The sequence below is a fragment of the Sus scrofa genome, chromosome X, assembly GCF_000003025.6.
Source record: "Sus scrofa isolate TJ Tabasco breed Duroc chromosome X, Sscrofa11.1, whole genome shotgun sequence".
Lineage (NCBI taxonomy): Eukaryota > Metazoa > Chordata > Mammalia > Artiodactyla > Suidae > Sus > Sus scrofa.
In genome coordinates, this window is record NC_010461.5 from 32,120,962 (window position 1) to 32,136,849 (window position 15,888).

At 38.7% G+C, this 15,888-nt stretch overlaps 1 protein-coding gene across 1 annotated transcript in view; it reads left to right on the forward strand.

Annotated features, from left to right (window-relative positions):
- Positions 1 to 15,888, forward strand: part of CFAP47 (cilia and flagella associated protein 47) — a 452,401-nt gene that overhangs the window by 241,819 nt on the left and 194,694 nt on the right. Inside the window, 3 exon segments of the mRNA XM_021080094.1 lie at positions 74 to 219; positions 10,186 to 10,297; positions 11,321 to 11,547. Of these exon segments, the coding sequence (XP_020935753.1) occupies positions 74 to 219; positions 10,186 to 10,297; positions 11,321 to 11,547 (485 nt within the window).

Sequence of the window (15,888 nt, forward strand, 5' to 3'; positions counted from 1 at the left end):
TTGAAACAGCTGCTTCATTTGAGCAGCACTTATGAAATGATGTGTAAACAAGCCCTCCTTCATGTTTTGGCAGCAATTAAGTCCAATTTCATCAAAGAGTTCTTCTGCTCTAAGCATACTCTTCACCTGGGAGCGAAAGGGACTTCAGATCTGGAGCTCTTCTTTCTCCCCTTTGGCATGCACACACGCTACTGTGTCATCATCCTCAGCAACAAAAAGGTGAGGACGGAATTACATGTGTGCTTTCATCAAGGGCTGCCACTGTAATGGAATAACCAGTATAGGTCATTTGACAGCAGCTAAAGACTCTGGGAATATAGCTAACAATTTCAGCCCTCTAGTTGATAAACAAAGAGCTTATCCTCAAGAATAAGCAAAATTTATACTACCTGTCTGCAAATTTTATAATGGCTGGATAAGGAAGTCCCATGGGAGCAGAATGGAGGCATTCCTAACCTGCCAGTACCTTATCTATATCGTCATCTATGGTCATATAACAAGTTACCAAATACTGCTGCTCTTAAAACAATATGTATTTATCATGTCACGTTTTCTATGGATCACAGGTCTAGGTGGGCCCTCTGGTTTAGGTCTAGCAAGTCTTCAATTCACTGATTGGCCAGTGCTGGTTCTCCTCGGAGGTTAAGCTGAAGAAGTGGCTGCTTCTAAGCTTTCTCAAGTTGTTGGCTGAATTAATTTTCTAGCTCTGGATCCATGCATCTTACTTCTCTAAAGCCAGCGAAGGTGAAAACAGAAGAGGAGGGAGGGGAGAGGAGGTGGGGGCAGAGAGAGAGAGACAGAGAGAGAGAGAAAGAAAGAAGAGAGGATTTAGAGGAAAAGTTTTACGGTATTCTTCTCTTTGAAAAAGACACTGCCATGTCTTGACCTGAGGGAACTTATGACCCATGGGAGATTGCCCCAAATGTGTGTTATGTATCAATTATGCACTATATAGAATGCATAACAATGAAATAATGGTGATTGGGAGTTCTCATCGTGGCTCAGCGGTAACGAACACAACTAGGATCCATGAGGATGTGGGATCGATCTCTGGTCTCGGTCAGTGGGGTAAGGATCTGGCATTGCCGTGAGCTGTGGTGTAGGTTGCAGGCGTGACTCAGATCTGGTGTTGCTGTGGCCGTGGTGTAGGCTGGCAGCTGCAGTTCCAATTAGACCCCTAGCCTGGGAACCTCCACATGCTGCAAGTGCGGTCCTAAAAAGAAAAAAAAAAAAAAGGAATTGGAAAGAGGTATTATATTGACTTATCTGTAGGATCCTTTACACATGAAAAATAGTATAGCCTATTAAATATGTAAGGAATAGTTTTACACTGAGAATTACCATTTCAGGTGAAAAATGCTACTTTATCGTAATATCGAACCTTGTTTTTCATTTCTCTTGAAAGAGTTTAGGTTTTAGCTGAATTCCTCTATATGAAAATTTGTAAAAAAAAAAAAAAAACTGTAGTTATTTTATCAAACCAGTAATTTGATAAAATGTTTCACAGTCCTTTTTTTTATATCACTTTATAATGTAGCCCTAGAAAAATGCTAAGGTTAATTCTCAATAGTATGGTAAGGAGGTAGATTTTATTCTTTCAGTTAGACTATTCAAATATTAATATATACTTCTATAAATTTTATCTAAATTAATCAGAATATAATTACACTTGTCATCTCCGTCCACTAAAACCTTTCTTTTGATTATATATATTTTGTTCTTGTCAGAAAAAATATTAAAACAATAATCATGAAATTATATTTCTATCAATTGAGAAATAATACCCAGTCTAAAGTATTGCACTGAATTACAATTACTTAAGTGGGGAAACACATCTATTAATTTACACATTCAATTTTATTGCTAATTATATTGAAAAATGCAATTACACGCTTAAATAGATAATCAAACATCCAAGTCCACCTAGTTAGCTCCTGTTCTTATTAAAAGTGTGATAACTGCCTTGCCATTAAGAACCACCTGTTGAAAACTGTAAAGTAATTAGGTCCCAGTTTGATAGCTTTCCATGTGTAAAACAAACATTTTCACTAAAATGGCTACGGAAGGTAAGCCATTTGTTTCACTTCCCCAGTTCCTTTTGAACTTTCAAATAAAAATGAATGATTTATGTAGTAGCAGTTTGAAAGTTTCACAAAACTTCCATCAGTGTTCATAGAAATTCTTAGATTAGGGGAAAACTGACAGAAGCCCTAAAAATTCATGCTCTCAAATGCCAGAAATCCAAAGAGATTTCTGCTCATGTGTGGACAGGGACAGATTAAATGGAGGAACCTGGAGCAGAATCATGACCCAGTCCCTGAGGAAATGCACTTTCTGGGAGGATGGGTTAACAGATCCCCACACAGAGCACACAGACACTGCACAGCGCAAAGCTGTTTATTGATACAACCCTGGACTCTGTCTTCATGGTGGTGCCCGTGTGAACATCTGCCCTGTGCAGTCCTGGGTTCCCAAGGAGAAAATCACTCGGCATTACCAGGGTCATCCTTATGAGAGAGGCAGGGACACTGAACTCAAGGGAATCACATTCCATTGGAGAAGACAAACTTGCATAAAGCTGGCTCAGCTCGCACGGAAAGTTTGTATTAATTTGAAGTACGCATGCCCTCCAGATGGACAAAAAATGCTGAACATATGGCACGTTCATAAGAATTAGAAAAATGCATTCAATGGATGCATCCTTATGCTAGAACAACCTTGCCCTCAACAGGATGCCCCTCACAAGACATTCTCTTTCCTTGTGTGCACAGTGTCCTAGGACATGTCCACTCATTTCTGTGTGACACAGTCAGACAGATTGTGACCATTTCTAGAATAGAGGAGAATGCGTAGCAGAGGCAGAGATAATTGATTAATAGATGAGCTTGGTTAAGAAGGATGTGTAGAAATTTGCCAGTAAACAGAGTTTGGGCAGAGAAGACGTGTGCTCAGGAGAAGATTCTAAGAATGTGAGGTAAAACAGCTAAGCATGAAATTTCATGAGTGCCTAAATTGCCAATTCTGAGAATCAAATACATGAAATGAGTTGGATGGATAAGTCAGACTGATAACGAGGAGGGCAGTGGATTTTAAGGTGAATAACATTATTATTTTTATTATTATTATTTATTATTATTAAAAGTAAGAACCCAGTGGAAGATACTGAGCATAAGCATGATCTGATTTAATTTTGTTTTAGAAAGTGTCTCTGGAGCCAAAACAAAAAGTAGATTAAGAGTTGGAGGCAGAAACAGGACACTGAGAGACTGCTTAGGAGATTCCTGCCATCTACTCCACTACCCCGCACACCTCCATTTTGTACTGCCCTCTGTTTTTCACTTAGTAGCAGGCAGACAGAGAGAAGGGTGTGAGACACAGTGAAGAAAGAAGTGATGATGTCGGATTTGGGGGAAATAAGGAAATGAGTGAACTGTGAGGATGAATATTGATATAAAGATCAATCTTAATGACAGTTGGAGTGATGTTGACAATTGAAGGGAAAACAAACCTTCATTTACATGCAGAGCAAATTGGTGGCAAAAGATTCAAATAGAAACTTCTGAAAAATATGGTGATAAAGATGAAGAGAGATTACTAATTTCACTGCCACCATAGCCTCTAGAGTCCCGTTTCCATAGTGGAGTGATTATCAAGTTCGCTTCGCAGAGTAGCTTCTAGAGTCTAGGCCCAGCTTATTTATTTGAGAGATATTTTCCTATAGTATACCATGTGTTTTTATTAAACAGTCAGTTCACATTTTATGCCATTTAAATATATGTTGCCTTCTCCAAATGTCTGTGGAATAATCTCTCAAGCATGCAATTAAGATTGTATTAAACAACTTGAACTTTTTGATGCAGGCATATAAATCTTTTTATAGGCCTTCTCACTTTTACAGAATCTCCTAGCTCAATCATTTTATGAAAAATAATATTTTAAAGAACATCAGTTATTCTTACTGGTCAGTTTCATGTTGCAAAGTCAAATAGTCACTACGATGATTAATGATCACTTTCTAATGTATGGAATTTAACATTTTAGAATTTTAGCTTAGGTATCACTTGCCTTTTTAGCCATCAAAATAACATAATACTGTTCAGTCAATTCAAATAAACAAATTATAAACCCTAGCAAGATCTGGGTCCAATGTAAGAGAGGAAGTAGAATTTAAGACCTATGAAAGAACACTGGAGATTCGATTTTCTATCTAGAAATGTTTTAAAAAAGAAAAAAAAAAAGATTGAGGTTATTTGTGTCTAGAGAGCATCCATGACTTGGCCAAGGTTACCCAGCTAATTAGTAGCAGCGCTGGGATTAAAACTTCCCTGCCAATTCAGTTTTTGTGTTCTCTCTTTCTGAGTCATTAACAAGTGGTCTTGTAAAGTTGTATGAACTGTGTTGTTTGAGAACTACATTTAATTAGATACACGGAAGAACAAAATATCTTTTGTGAATATTTCTTACAGTCAACAGTGGGCATAGGCATCTTTCTGGGAAATTTAATATATAACCCAAGTAAACATGCAAACTGGAAAATAGAAGATTAAGAGCAGAAAGGGAATTTAATAGGTGACTATTAGAATAGCTCCCATTGATTGACAAGTGTCTGTTAGATGTCAAATTATTTCCCTTTTCACTGCCTCTAGCTTTGGAATGTAAAGAGCTTCCGGCCTTTAAAAGAGTTCTTTGTTGCACTTGTATTCCTTTCCTGGTCTGATTTTATTTCAAGAAAACTGGAGGGAAATAACTAAGTGATACTACAAATGACTTTATTCAGTAATTTGCTGTAACAGACATTATACTAAGTTTCTTTTTTAATTAAAAAAAAGAGCTTTGAACGTGAATAAGTTTAGACAAAATTTTTTGAGAAATGATAATATATTATCTGTGTAAGAAGTGGAGTTAAATGGAATTGAATGGAATCTTTGTTACTGATATTTCAATTGTCTAAACAATGACTAGGAAGCTGTTTATAATTTATATTTAAGGAAAATATTCTAGCAAACAACAGTTTGCTCCTTTATTATTAAACCCCATGAGTTAGTATTCATTTCCATGAAGTAGATAAGCTATAGATTTGGTATCATTCAGGCACACATTTTTTTTTTTTGTCTTTTTGCCATTTCTTGGGCTGCTCCAGTGACATATGGAGGTTCCCAGGCTAGGAGTCGAATCGGAGCCGTAGCCACCGGCCTACGCCAGAGCCACAGCAACGCAAGATCCAAGCCATATCTGCAACGTACACCACAGCTCACGGCAACGCTGGATCATTAACCCACTGAGCAAGGGCAGGGACCGAACCCGCAACCTCATGGTTCCTAGTTGGATTCGTTAACCACTGCGCCACGACGGGAACTCCCAGGCACACAGTTTTAAAAATGTAATTAATATAACTCTCTGCTGAATAAGTATAATTTCTTATGAAGACTATATTGACACAAATCATCAGTAAACAGTCTATAATAAGAATAGAAAAAAGTTTTATTTGAGCCAAACTGAAGACTTTTTTCTGGGACACAGATTCAAGAAGCACTTGAATTGTGTTCCCCCAGACCACAAAATGGGGGAGGCATTTATAGGCAAAAATCAAACAGTTATGTAAGTTGTTTGTTATGAATTTTAATTGGACCTGGCAAGAGGTAAGGGTACTTGCTAAGCAAGGATTGGTTGAGGTCTGAAATGGTTGCATATTTACAAGGGGAGGCCTTGAGACCACAAGGGTGCAGCTGGCAGTGGCCAGCAGATACTGTTTTGAGAATGCCTGGTGGTGTCCTTGGGTCTGATAAAGTCCGGAAAATTCAAGTTCTGAGTGATGCAGGAATGTATCCACAACCACATCCACAATGGGCACCACCTCCATTTTGAATGCATGAACCACAGTAACTCCATTTTGATTTTTAAATGTATTTTTTAATGGTTATGGCAGATGTAAAATTCATGTTCTACAGTCCATAAGACAGGCTATTTTAGTCAGCATAAAGTTTGAGCACAGTCATATATAAACCAGAATAACTCTCCCATACCTATGAAATGTGAAAATCTCCTCCTTTGACTATATTTTGGGTAAGACAGCTAATTTTTCAGTAAAATAAACATGAGAAAACTTAAATAAAAGTAAAATATTTATCATTTTTTTGAGTCTCTGTTGAACTGATGCATTTTTACTCTACTTCAATTATCATTGGAAATTTTGCATCATTAGTATTGGTCTCATTTGTATGTAGTAAAACACACACAGAGAAAGCATTTCAGATTACTAGCTTGTATTTATTTCTGTAATGTACATGTCTGCTTAGTAAAAAGTACATATGAAAATTTATAAATTTATTATCAGGCATACATGGATTTAAATGTTAAATAATTGAAAACATTCAGAGTTTTCCATATATCTTTTTTCCTCATAATTAATAAAATTGTACAGAACATTATCACATGAAAGTAGATGATGAAATTAATTTTATTATCAACAAATCTAAATTGGGGAGGGATAATAAAGCTGTAAATAAATTTCCTCTGGTCCTCATGATCAGAAATTATTCATTCTTACATTGTTACTAGATTAATTTTCAGTTTTTGCCATTTCGCCTATTACCTAAGATACTTACAGTATTTGGGTATATTTTTATTATGTGATCAGCTTACTTTTATATCATTTATGTGTATATTGCTTGCTCAAAGGTATCTTTGGACTAGTCTCTCAAAAATACATTTGAGGAGTTCCTGTTGTGGCTCAGCAGTGACAAACCCGACTAGTATCCATGAAGATGCGGGTTTGATCCCTGGCCTCACTCAGTGGGTTAAGGATCCAGAGTTGCCATGAGCTGTGGGGTAGGTTGCAAACACGTCTCGATCCCGCATTGCTGTGGCTGTGGTGTAGGCCGGCAGTTACAGCTCCAGTTGGACCCCTAGCCTGGGAACTTCCATATGCCATGGGTGTGGCCCTAAAAAGCAAAAACAAAACAAAACAAAGCAAAACAGAATATACTTGATATTGTTTTCAGACTGTGGGATACCTAAAACAAGTTACAATCTCAGCTTGAAATTAGATTTCTTTTTGCTTTCCTAGTGGTTAGTGGCCTGTCATGCTATTCTCATTACATCATTCTCCATTGTGTGGCTTAAACTTAAATTGTTCAGTCCTTGTTTCCATTGATCCTCTCAAGTCTCGGCCCCACCCTAGATCTTTTGAATCAGACCTTTAGTTTCACAAGATCCTCAGGTGATTTATATAAACCTGAAAGTTTGGAAATCTTCCGCTCACTCCATTTAAATGTATCTCTTAAGTGCCTGGTAAGTACCAGACAAAGGTTAGAGACTATTCCAAAGATGTATTTGAGTAAGCAACATATACATACGTAATATAAAAGTAAATTGGTCATAATAAAAACACACCAAAATATTGTGTATATATATTAGATAACAAGTGAAATGACAGAAATTGGTACATGTTACCATTATGTAGTGCTCAGGTCCTCACTGATTCTTTACTGTCATACTGCATTCTACTCCCTTTTTTCTTTTTTTTTGGCTGCACCCTCTGCATGCAAAAGTTGCCAAACCAGTGATCAAACCTAAGCCATAGCTGTAAGAGCCCCAGCAGTGACAACATTGGATCCTTATATGTGGAGTCTAAAACATAAAACAAAATAGTGACTATAACAAGAATGAAACAAACTCACACATATAGAGAGCAAACTGGTGGTTGCCAGAGTGGCGAGCGAAGAGGGGAAGAGCAAGTTAGGAGTAGGGGATTAAGAGGAGCAGACTACTATGTATAAAATAAATAAGCTACAAGGATATATTGCACAGCACAGGGAATAAAGCCTACGTTTTATCATAACAAAAGTGGAGTATAGCCTTTAAAGTTGTGAATCACTATGTTGTACACATGAAACATGTAAGTTTGTAAATCAGTAAAAAGACTTTTTATCTGTCTAAAAATAGATCCTTCAAAAGGAACTCAGTTACCATAAATACTCTCCCTGAGAATTTCAGTAAAAAGACTTTATTATGGAAAATATAAAATACACAGGATTGTAGAAATAAAATTGCAGTAAATCACCACCTGTACCCTTTGCTCAGTTTTGACAGTGCATGGCCAAAAAAGTTTCATAATTATCATGAAGCAAATCCCAATCATCACATCATTTTATCCACAAATAATTCAGGAAGTGTCTCTAAAACAGAAAGACTTTTTTTTTTTATATAAGCATTATACTATTACTACTAAAAATATTGTAATTTTTTTCCTTAATAACATCAAGATTCTAGGGCATTCTTTAGGTTTCCCTGATTATCTCATGATTGTATGTTTTTCTTTTTTATCATTTCAAGTTTCTTTGTTTGAAATGTATGAGAGGAAAAATTTTTCCTTGGGTTAAGGATCTGGCGTTGCCGTGAGCTGTGGGGTAGGTTGCAAACATGTCTTGATCTTCTTGACTAAGACCCTTGTAATAAGAGACAGATTAAGAGCAAAACAGAAGTGTATTAACATATATATCTCATGTATACATGGAAGATAAGCAAGGTAAAAGGAGTAACTCCTTGAGGTGGATTGGAATTCCAGCTTAAAAATCATCTTTATAGGGAACGGGCATGGGCGTGGCGGTGTTGGGACCACTTAGAGGAGAGTAAATGATTTTTAGAAAGAAGAATGGGCTCTTAGAAGAGTAAATAAGAGATATGCTAGTTTGTTACAGCGTTTGCATGTGGTGTCAACTTCTAGTCTCTTACAACAAAGGTCAGTCTTCTCTGGTTGATGAAACTCTCAGGGAGGGGATTTATGATAATTGAGCTTCTTTTGAAGCATCTGTCTTTAGACAGATTAAGAACAGCTCAGAGAAAGCCTCTCCCTGTGTTTGCTGTTTTTCAGGTACCTATAGCTCAAAAGAATCAATATACCAAAGCAGCATATTTTGGAGTGCCACGTCCTGAAATCCTACAGTCATATTTTTGGGTGGCCTGTTCTCCTGTTCTTAGGAATCAAGATGTTTATCCATTGTGATGATATGACGCATGTCTTGAGACTTTCTCCCTCTCCTTTTTCATTTAATCTCTAGGTTCTTAAAAGTGTCGTTCATCCATTTTATAGAGTAAGAAGCTTGAGGTCCGAGATTCAGTGAACTTGTCTGAGGCCAGAAACTTTCCAGTGCCAGAATTAAACAAGGCTTGTCCACCTCTATTGATCTTTCCCTATATCATGTTGCTGTCCTTATATTGTTACGACTTTTATTTTCATGCTCTTTAGTCTTTTGTATTTCTTGCCAAATTACTCTTATTACTTTTATTCGGGTTTTTTGTTTGTTCGTTTGTGCCCCTGGCATGCAGAAGTCCCAGAGCCAGGGATTGAACCCACTCTACACTACAGTAGTAACCTCAGCCACTGCAGTGACAATGCCGGATCCTTAATCTGCTGATCCACCAAGGAACTCCCAAATTGCTTTTTTCTCAAAGATCCTCAAACCTTGCACATTTTGAAAACCCTCACTTTATTTTATTTTACTTTTATTTTATTTTTTGTCTTTTTAGGGCTGCATCCCCAGCATATGGTGGTTCCCAGGTTAGGGGTCAAATTGGAGCTGTGGCTACTGGCCTGTGCCACAGCCATGGCAACGCCAGACCCAAGCCATGTCTGCGACCTACACCACAGCTCACAGCAACACTGGATCCTTAACCCACTGATCAAGGCCAGGGATTGAACCTGCGTCCTCATGTATACTAGTCAGATTCATTTTTGCTGAACCCCGGGGGAACTCTGGAAACCCTCACTTTAACATATAGACTCTTGGGGACTTAGACACCCTGCAAAAACGATGTCACTCTCCTCCAACAATAAATTACAGAACAAAGGAAAATTTTTTCTCATTTTTGCTTGATTTCTTCTTTCTTTCATTGAGGCTAGCAGTCTTCCAAGCATATTTGTAGCTATAAAAATTAACTGCTTTCAGTGCCATCCTGGGACCTTCAAAATCCATTTCTGTTCTTGGTCACATGCAAAGTTTCCCTCATAGCATGGTAGAGATGTATTTAAGCCTTACTTCTCTCCACCCATTTAGGGCATATTCAGTAATGGGCAATACTTGGATGTTTTTATAGTACATAGACTTCTCTCTTGGGTGAAAGACTTATCCTATTTTTTTTTTCTGAGCTATAAGAGTTTAATATTATTGTGTGGTTGTGTTTTAGATTGGAGAATTAATATATGTTTTGGAAGGAAGAGGAGCAATCCCTTTGCCTTCCAGATTCTTTACAATGGATTCTTCAACTCTGCTTGACTATGACACTTCTGCAAAGCGAGGTGGAGTATACATGCATTTCTTTTCACTTTTAATGTTGAAGGATGGGACCATTCCTCATATAGTCACCAAAGTGTCCTCACAGCAGATTTTTCCAATATATAATTACATTTTCAAAGGCTCCCTTTTAACTTTATAATGTTGGCATCCATGCACTAAAGCACCATTTTAATATTTAAGGAAATATCTGTGGTGATTCTGTTTTAATTCTTTGTATTTTCTGAGTTCCATTGTGGCTCAGTGGTAATGAACCCGATGGGTATCCATTAGGACGTGGATGTTATCCCTGGCCTTGCTCACTGGGTTAAGGATCCGGCATTGCCATGAGCTGTGGTATACAGATGTGGCTCGGATCCCCCATTGCTGTGCCTGTGGTGTAGGCTGGCAGCTGCAGCTCTGATTCAACCCTTAGCCTGGGAACTTCCATATGCCATGGGTGAAGCCCTAAAAAGACAAAAAAAAAAAAACAAACTTTATATTTTCAACTTCAGATAAATATTGAAATTTGGCCTTTAAAGTATTTAGTCGGCAAAATTTTACATTTTCCAGGTAATTTTTGAAATAACTACGTTCTCAAATTCTATATATTATAATATAACCGGTACTTCCACCCAACATTGTAGTTTACAATGTAAGGTTGGTAGTGAAAGAATATGGCAGTTGTTGCCAGTCCTTAACAGATGGTCTTTCTTTACATTTATTTCTGCTCCTCCTATCTTCACCTCACTGAGAGGAGCACAGTAGACATGGAATCCTCTATCATGTTGATGATGTTTCTGTGAAAGAACCATTTGACTGGCACTCTTTGTAGAGAATACCAGTGAAATATCTGTAATTCCTGAAGGCTTACTCTTTGATTACTGAACTAGGGCTACTAGAAATGTGTTACCTGTTTAATTTTACTCTGGTTAATAAAGGCCGTGACTTCAGTGTTTGATTTCAGACCTTCCATGCCCATCCTATAGGATCACAATGTCAAGGGTATACATGATCATTGCAGTCACGAATGTTTTTGCTTCCCCTAGTGCTTAATAATGAAGATCCAGTTCTGTATTTGAAATGTAAGCTCCATCAATCCCTGGATGTGGACCTTAAATTGCCACTGACTAATGAAGCCAAGGAAAGGGCCTTGGTTTTTGCAGCACAGCAACAGATGTCGAAGATCGAGTATGAGAGGAGGTTGATCACAGGCACTCTGGAGAGCAGTAGTATCCGCGTGGCCATCGCCCTCCTGGGGCTGACTAAAGTCGAGGTGGGAATGAGGACAGTTGATGCACTGAAACTAATCTCTCTTTAAACATATACAGTGCTGTTACTACTTAATCATAGCAATGTGTTTATATAAAAACATGATGAAAGTTGATTTTTCCCACAATGACAGCACTGTGGCTTTTTTTTTTTTCTTTTTTTTTTCTTTTTTTTCTTTGCCTTTTTAGGGCCACACTCGTGGCATATGGAAGTTCCCAGGCTAGGGGTCCAATTGGAGTTACAGCTGCCAGCCTACGACACAGCCGCAGCCACAGCCATGCGGGATCCAAGCAAAGTCTGCGACCTACACCACAGCTCACAGCAACACCAGATCCTCAACCCACTGAGCGAGGCCAGGGATAGAACCCACAACCTCATGGTCACTCATCAGATTCCTTTCCACTGCACCACAAGGGGAACTTCTTTTTTACCTCATTAAATAATAAATCTGAAACAAAATGTTCTACTAGGTACTTTCAGGCATTACAGTATAGTTGTTATTTCACGGTAGTTCTCAGTTCTGGCTGCACATTTGAATGCCTTGAGGAACTAATACCAGGGCCCAGGCCCCACTCCAGGACAATTCAGTACCAGTCTCTGGAAGGGGGTGGGTGAGGACATGTTCTGGAAGTTGCCCAGGATGTCCTGTTGTGCATCCAGAGAGGATCGTTTCCGGGGTCAGATTACCTGGCTGAGAATCCAGACTCTTAACACTGTCCAGCTGTGTGAGTGTGAGCTGGTAACTTACAACTCCTCACACTTTGGTTTTTACATTTGTAATAAGGAGATAATGGCCGTTAATGAAACCCAAGTGAGAGAATTATGTAAAATGCTTAGCCTAGTACCTGGTGTATGAAAAGTACTCTCTAGATGTAGATGTTGTCATTGTTATTATTAATATTACTGTAGACTCTATTATTGCAGCTTGAACTCATCTTGTCATTGAAATAAGGTGCAGTTAAGTCTCCACAGAGCCACCAGAGCGATTCTTCTAAAATGTGACCTTGAGCACCTTGCTCCTCTGGCCTGTCCAGCTCATGTCAGAGTGAAAACCAAGATCCTTACGATGGTCCTCACGACCTTTGCGGGCAGGCCCATCCCCTTCCCCGCCTTCAGCGTCTCTGCTGGAGCCCATTCACTTCGGTCCCTCCCCGTGCATGGGCCTCCTTGCTGTTCTTCAAGCATCCGAGGAAGGCCTGCTCCCTGTGGCTTTTCCCTGGATGTGAGAGGCTGTGTCCCTCAGGTACTGCAGGTCTGCTGCAGTGCTACCCATGAGGTTCTGCTTTCCAAACTTAAATGTTTTAAAAAATGCCGTACTTTTACCAGCTACTCTCCAAACTCTAAATTTCTTTTGGTTTTCTCTATAAGTTAGCATTTCCCATCTGAGAGTAGTATATTTATGTGTTTATTCTTTACCTCCATCAAGGGAATTGGTTGAGAAGGTATTTGTTTAGTTAACTCTCATATCACCAGTGCCTAGAAAATTGTGTACTCTGCTCGACGTAGTCACTAAATCTTTGTTCACTGAGGAAATAAATAGTAATTTAAAAAATCCTGCTTGTTTACTGTTAGTTTTAATTTACATATGTTCGAACAAAACCCTTGGCCTTGTGCCATGTCCAGTGCTGCAGGGCAGCAGGAGATCCTGAAAGAGGAACAGCGTGGTATAACAAAACACACAAGACCCTTATAGTTAGAAAGTGGTGGGAGTTCCTGTTGTGACTCAGTGGTTAACGAACCCGACTAGGAACCATGAGGTTGCAGGTTCGATTCCTGGCCTTGCTCAGTGGGTTAAGGATCCGGCGTTGCCGTGAGCTGTGGTGGAGGTTGCAGACACGGCTCAGATCCCACGTTGCTGTGGCTCTGGTGTAGGCTGGTGGCTACAGCTCCGATTAGACCCCTGGCCTGGGAACCTCCATATGCCCTGGGTGCAGCCCTAGGAAAAATAAATAAAACACACAAAAACTTTTATTAGGAAAGGTGACGTAGGTTAATGAGCAAAATCAGGTACAGGCAATGACAAAGCCATTTCTTAGTGAACAACTACTAGCAACTAGTTACAGGTGCATACCTCTAGGGCATAGTGCAGCTGCTCATGGTTAATGCATAACTCCCTTGTCTTCGAAGGAGACCCTGTACCTTAGAACTCTGCGTCAGCATTCCTTCACTTGTGCTTTTGCACGTGTGCTAAGTTTGCCTTTTGCAGAGTTCAGCAGTTCAGTGGTCTCCAACAGTCTTGCAGAGATGATTTCGTATTTGTCAGAATGCTGGAATCAGTGTAGTCTAAGCACCGATTTCTGACAATTAATGATGATATTTTATAGATGACTTGGATTTTTAGGTTCTGATTAGGTCAAAAATATCAAGGCCCAAGGGTCTGATGCTCTCTGGACTGACTGGTCCACGCTGTGTATCTAAGAAGCCAGTGGCACTCTTCAGCTTATACCAAAATGCTTACTTCTGCTACAGAGCAGTGCTTTTTGGAAGATCTACGTTCAACTTTCAGTGCACTGTTACAGTAAAAATGTTCAATAGATGGCTTTTTCAACCTTGAAGCCTATTCTAGCACACTCTCTCTTTGCCTTTATTTTATTTTTAAATTTTAAAAATTATTTTAATTTTCTCTTTTTAGGGCCACACCTACAGCATAGGGGTCTAATCAGAGCTATAGCTGCCATGCCAGCCTACACCACAGCTTACCGTAACACTGGATCCTGTACCAGCTGAACAAGGCCAGGGATTGAACCCGCGGCCTCATGGATCCTAGTTGGGTTCTTAACCCTCTGAGCCACAATGGGAACTTCTCTCTTTGCCTTTAAATTTATTGTCTTCATTCTTACTTCTTATCAAAAAACATTTTATTTAAAGGAAAAAATACTTGAGGGAGATGGATTTTGTCCGTGGATCCCCTTTCATTTATTTATGAATGGATATAGTTTCCTTCTCCCTCTTCTTCTAGCTTTTCCCCTAGCATCTAGTACCCTTTGGGTTTCATACTGCATTTGGCAAATTATGTTTTGTGTATGATTTATTTTTATATTTACCTATTTCTCACATCAGGTTGTGTATTTCTAGAAATCTCAAAACTTTTGTCATGTGTTCTTTGTCTATTCCTCAGTGTCTTGTGTCTGATAAGTCGTGCCGTTGTTGAAGTGAACATGTGCCTCACCACTCAAGTGGTACTTGAAACCTGTAGTTTTCTGTTGTTTAGACTGCTGTCAATCCAGGTTGCCTCATATCATAGTTTTTCACAGGCAAGGTCATCTTGCTCTTTACTTATCTTTATTTCCTTCCCTGATTTGCAGGATTAGTATCTATATGTTTCCATTTTTCCAAATTTGTTGGCAGAGATAATTATTATTATTTTTTATGATCACATCTTGGCTTGCTTGAAATTTAAATGTTTTAAAAAGTCTCTAAATTTAAAAGTTTTTTTCTCACCTGAAGATTTCTATTTTCTTTGAATTCTGTAAATATCATTCATTTTTTTGTTGTTGTTGTTGTTGCAGCAAAAACTTTCTAAAAGCGGAAAATAGCTAGAGAAGGATTGAGTGTGCCAGTTTAATAAAATCAGCAACATCAAATCAGAACATATAGCACATCTTATTCTGCTGATACGTACGTAGTCATAGAGGTTTCTTTTCAAGTGCACTTATCACTGCACTCTTGAAATACAGTAATGCTAATAATTTTTGCAGCAGGACAGTAAACAAGATTGATTTTAAAAGTACTTTTTGCTAGCATAGTATTTGACACCTCTTTTCCCCAAATGCTTTTATGTATACTCTTCAAATTATTTCAGTGACCCCATGGAGAAATGTGGAGAATACAAGATTACATTTGTAATACAAAATATAGAATGATTGGAGTTCCCATTGTGATTTAGTCGGTTAAGGACCTGATATCTCTGTGAGGATGCGGATTCTATTCCTCACCTTGCTCAGTGGGGTAAAGATCTGGTGCTGCCACAAGCTGTGACATAAATTGCAAATTTGGCTGGGATCCAGTGTGGCTGTGGCTGTGGCTGTGGCATAGGTCGCAGCTGCAGCTCCAGTTCACCCCCTGGCCCAGATTTGACCATAGAAAGGAAACAATGAAAAAAGGAATGACTGAGGCATAAAAAGACTTAAGTTGCTCTCACTGACAAGGCAGAGATTACAGCCCAGATCAGGGTAGAGACATTATTGTATTTTAAAGCTGGAAAACAAATAAGGCTGGACACTCAGAGACATATAGTACAACGTGTTACTCTTACAAACCTATAAACCAAGACCCTAAAATAGTAAGGTAGTAACCCAAGGTAGCACCACTGATTTGTGTCAGATTAGAAATGGGCCTGGGTGTT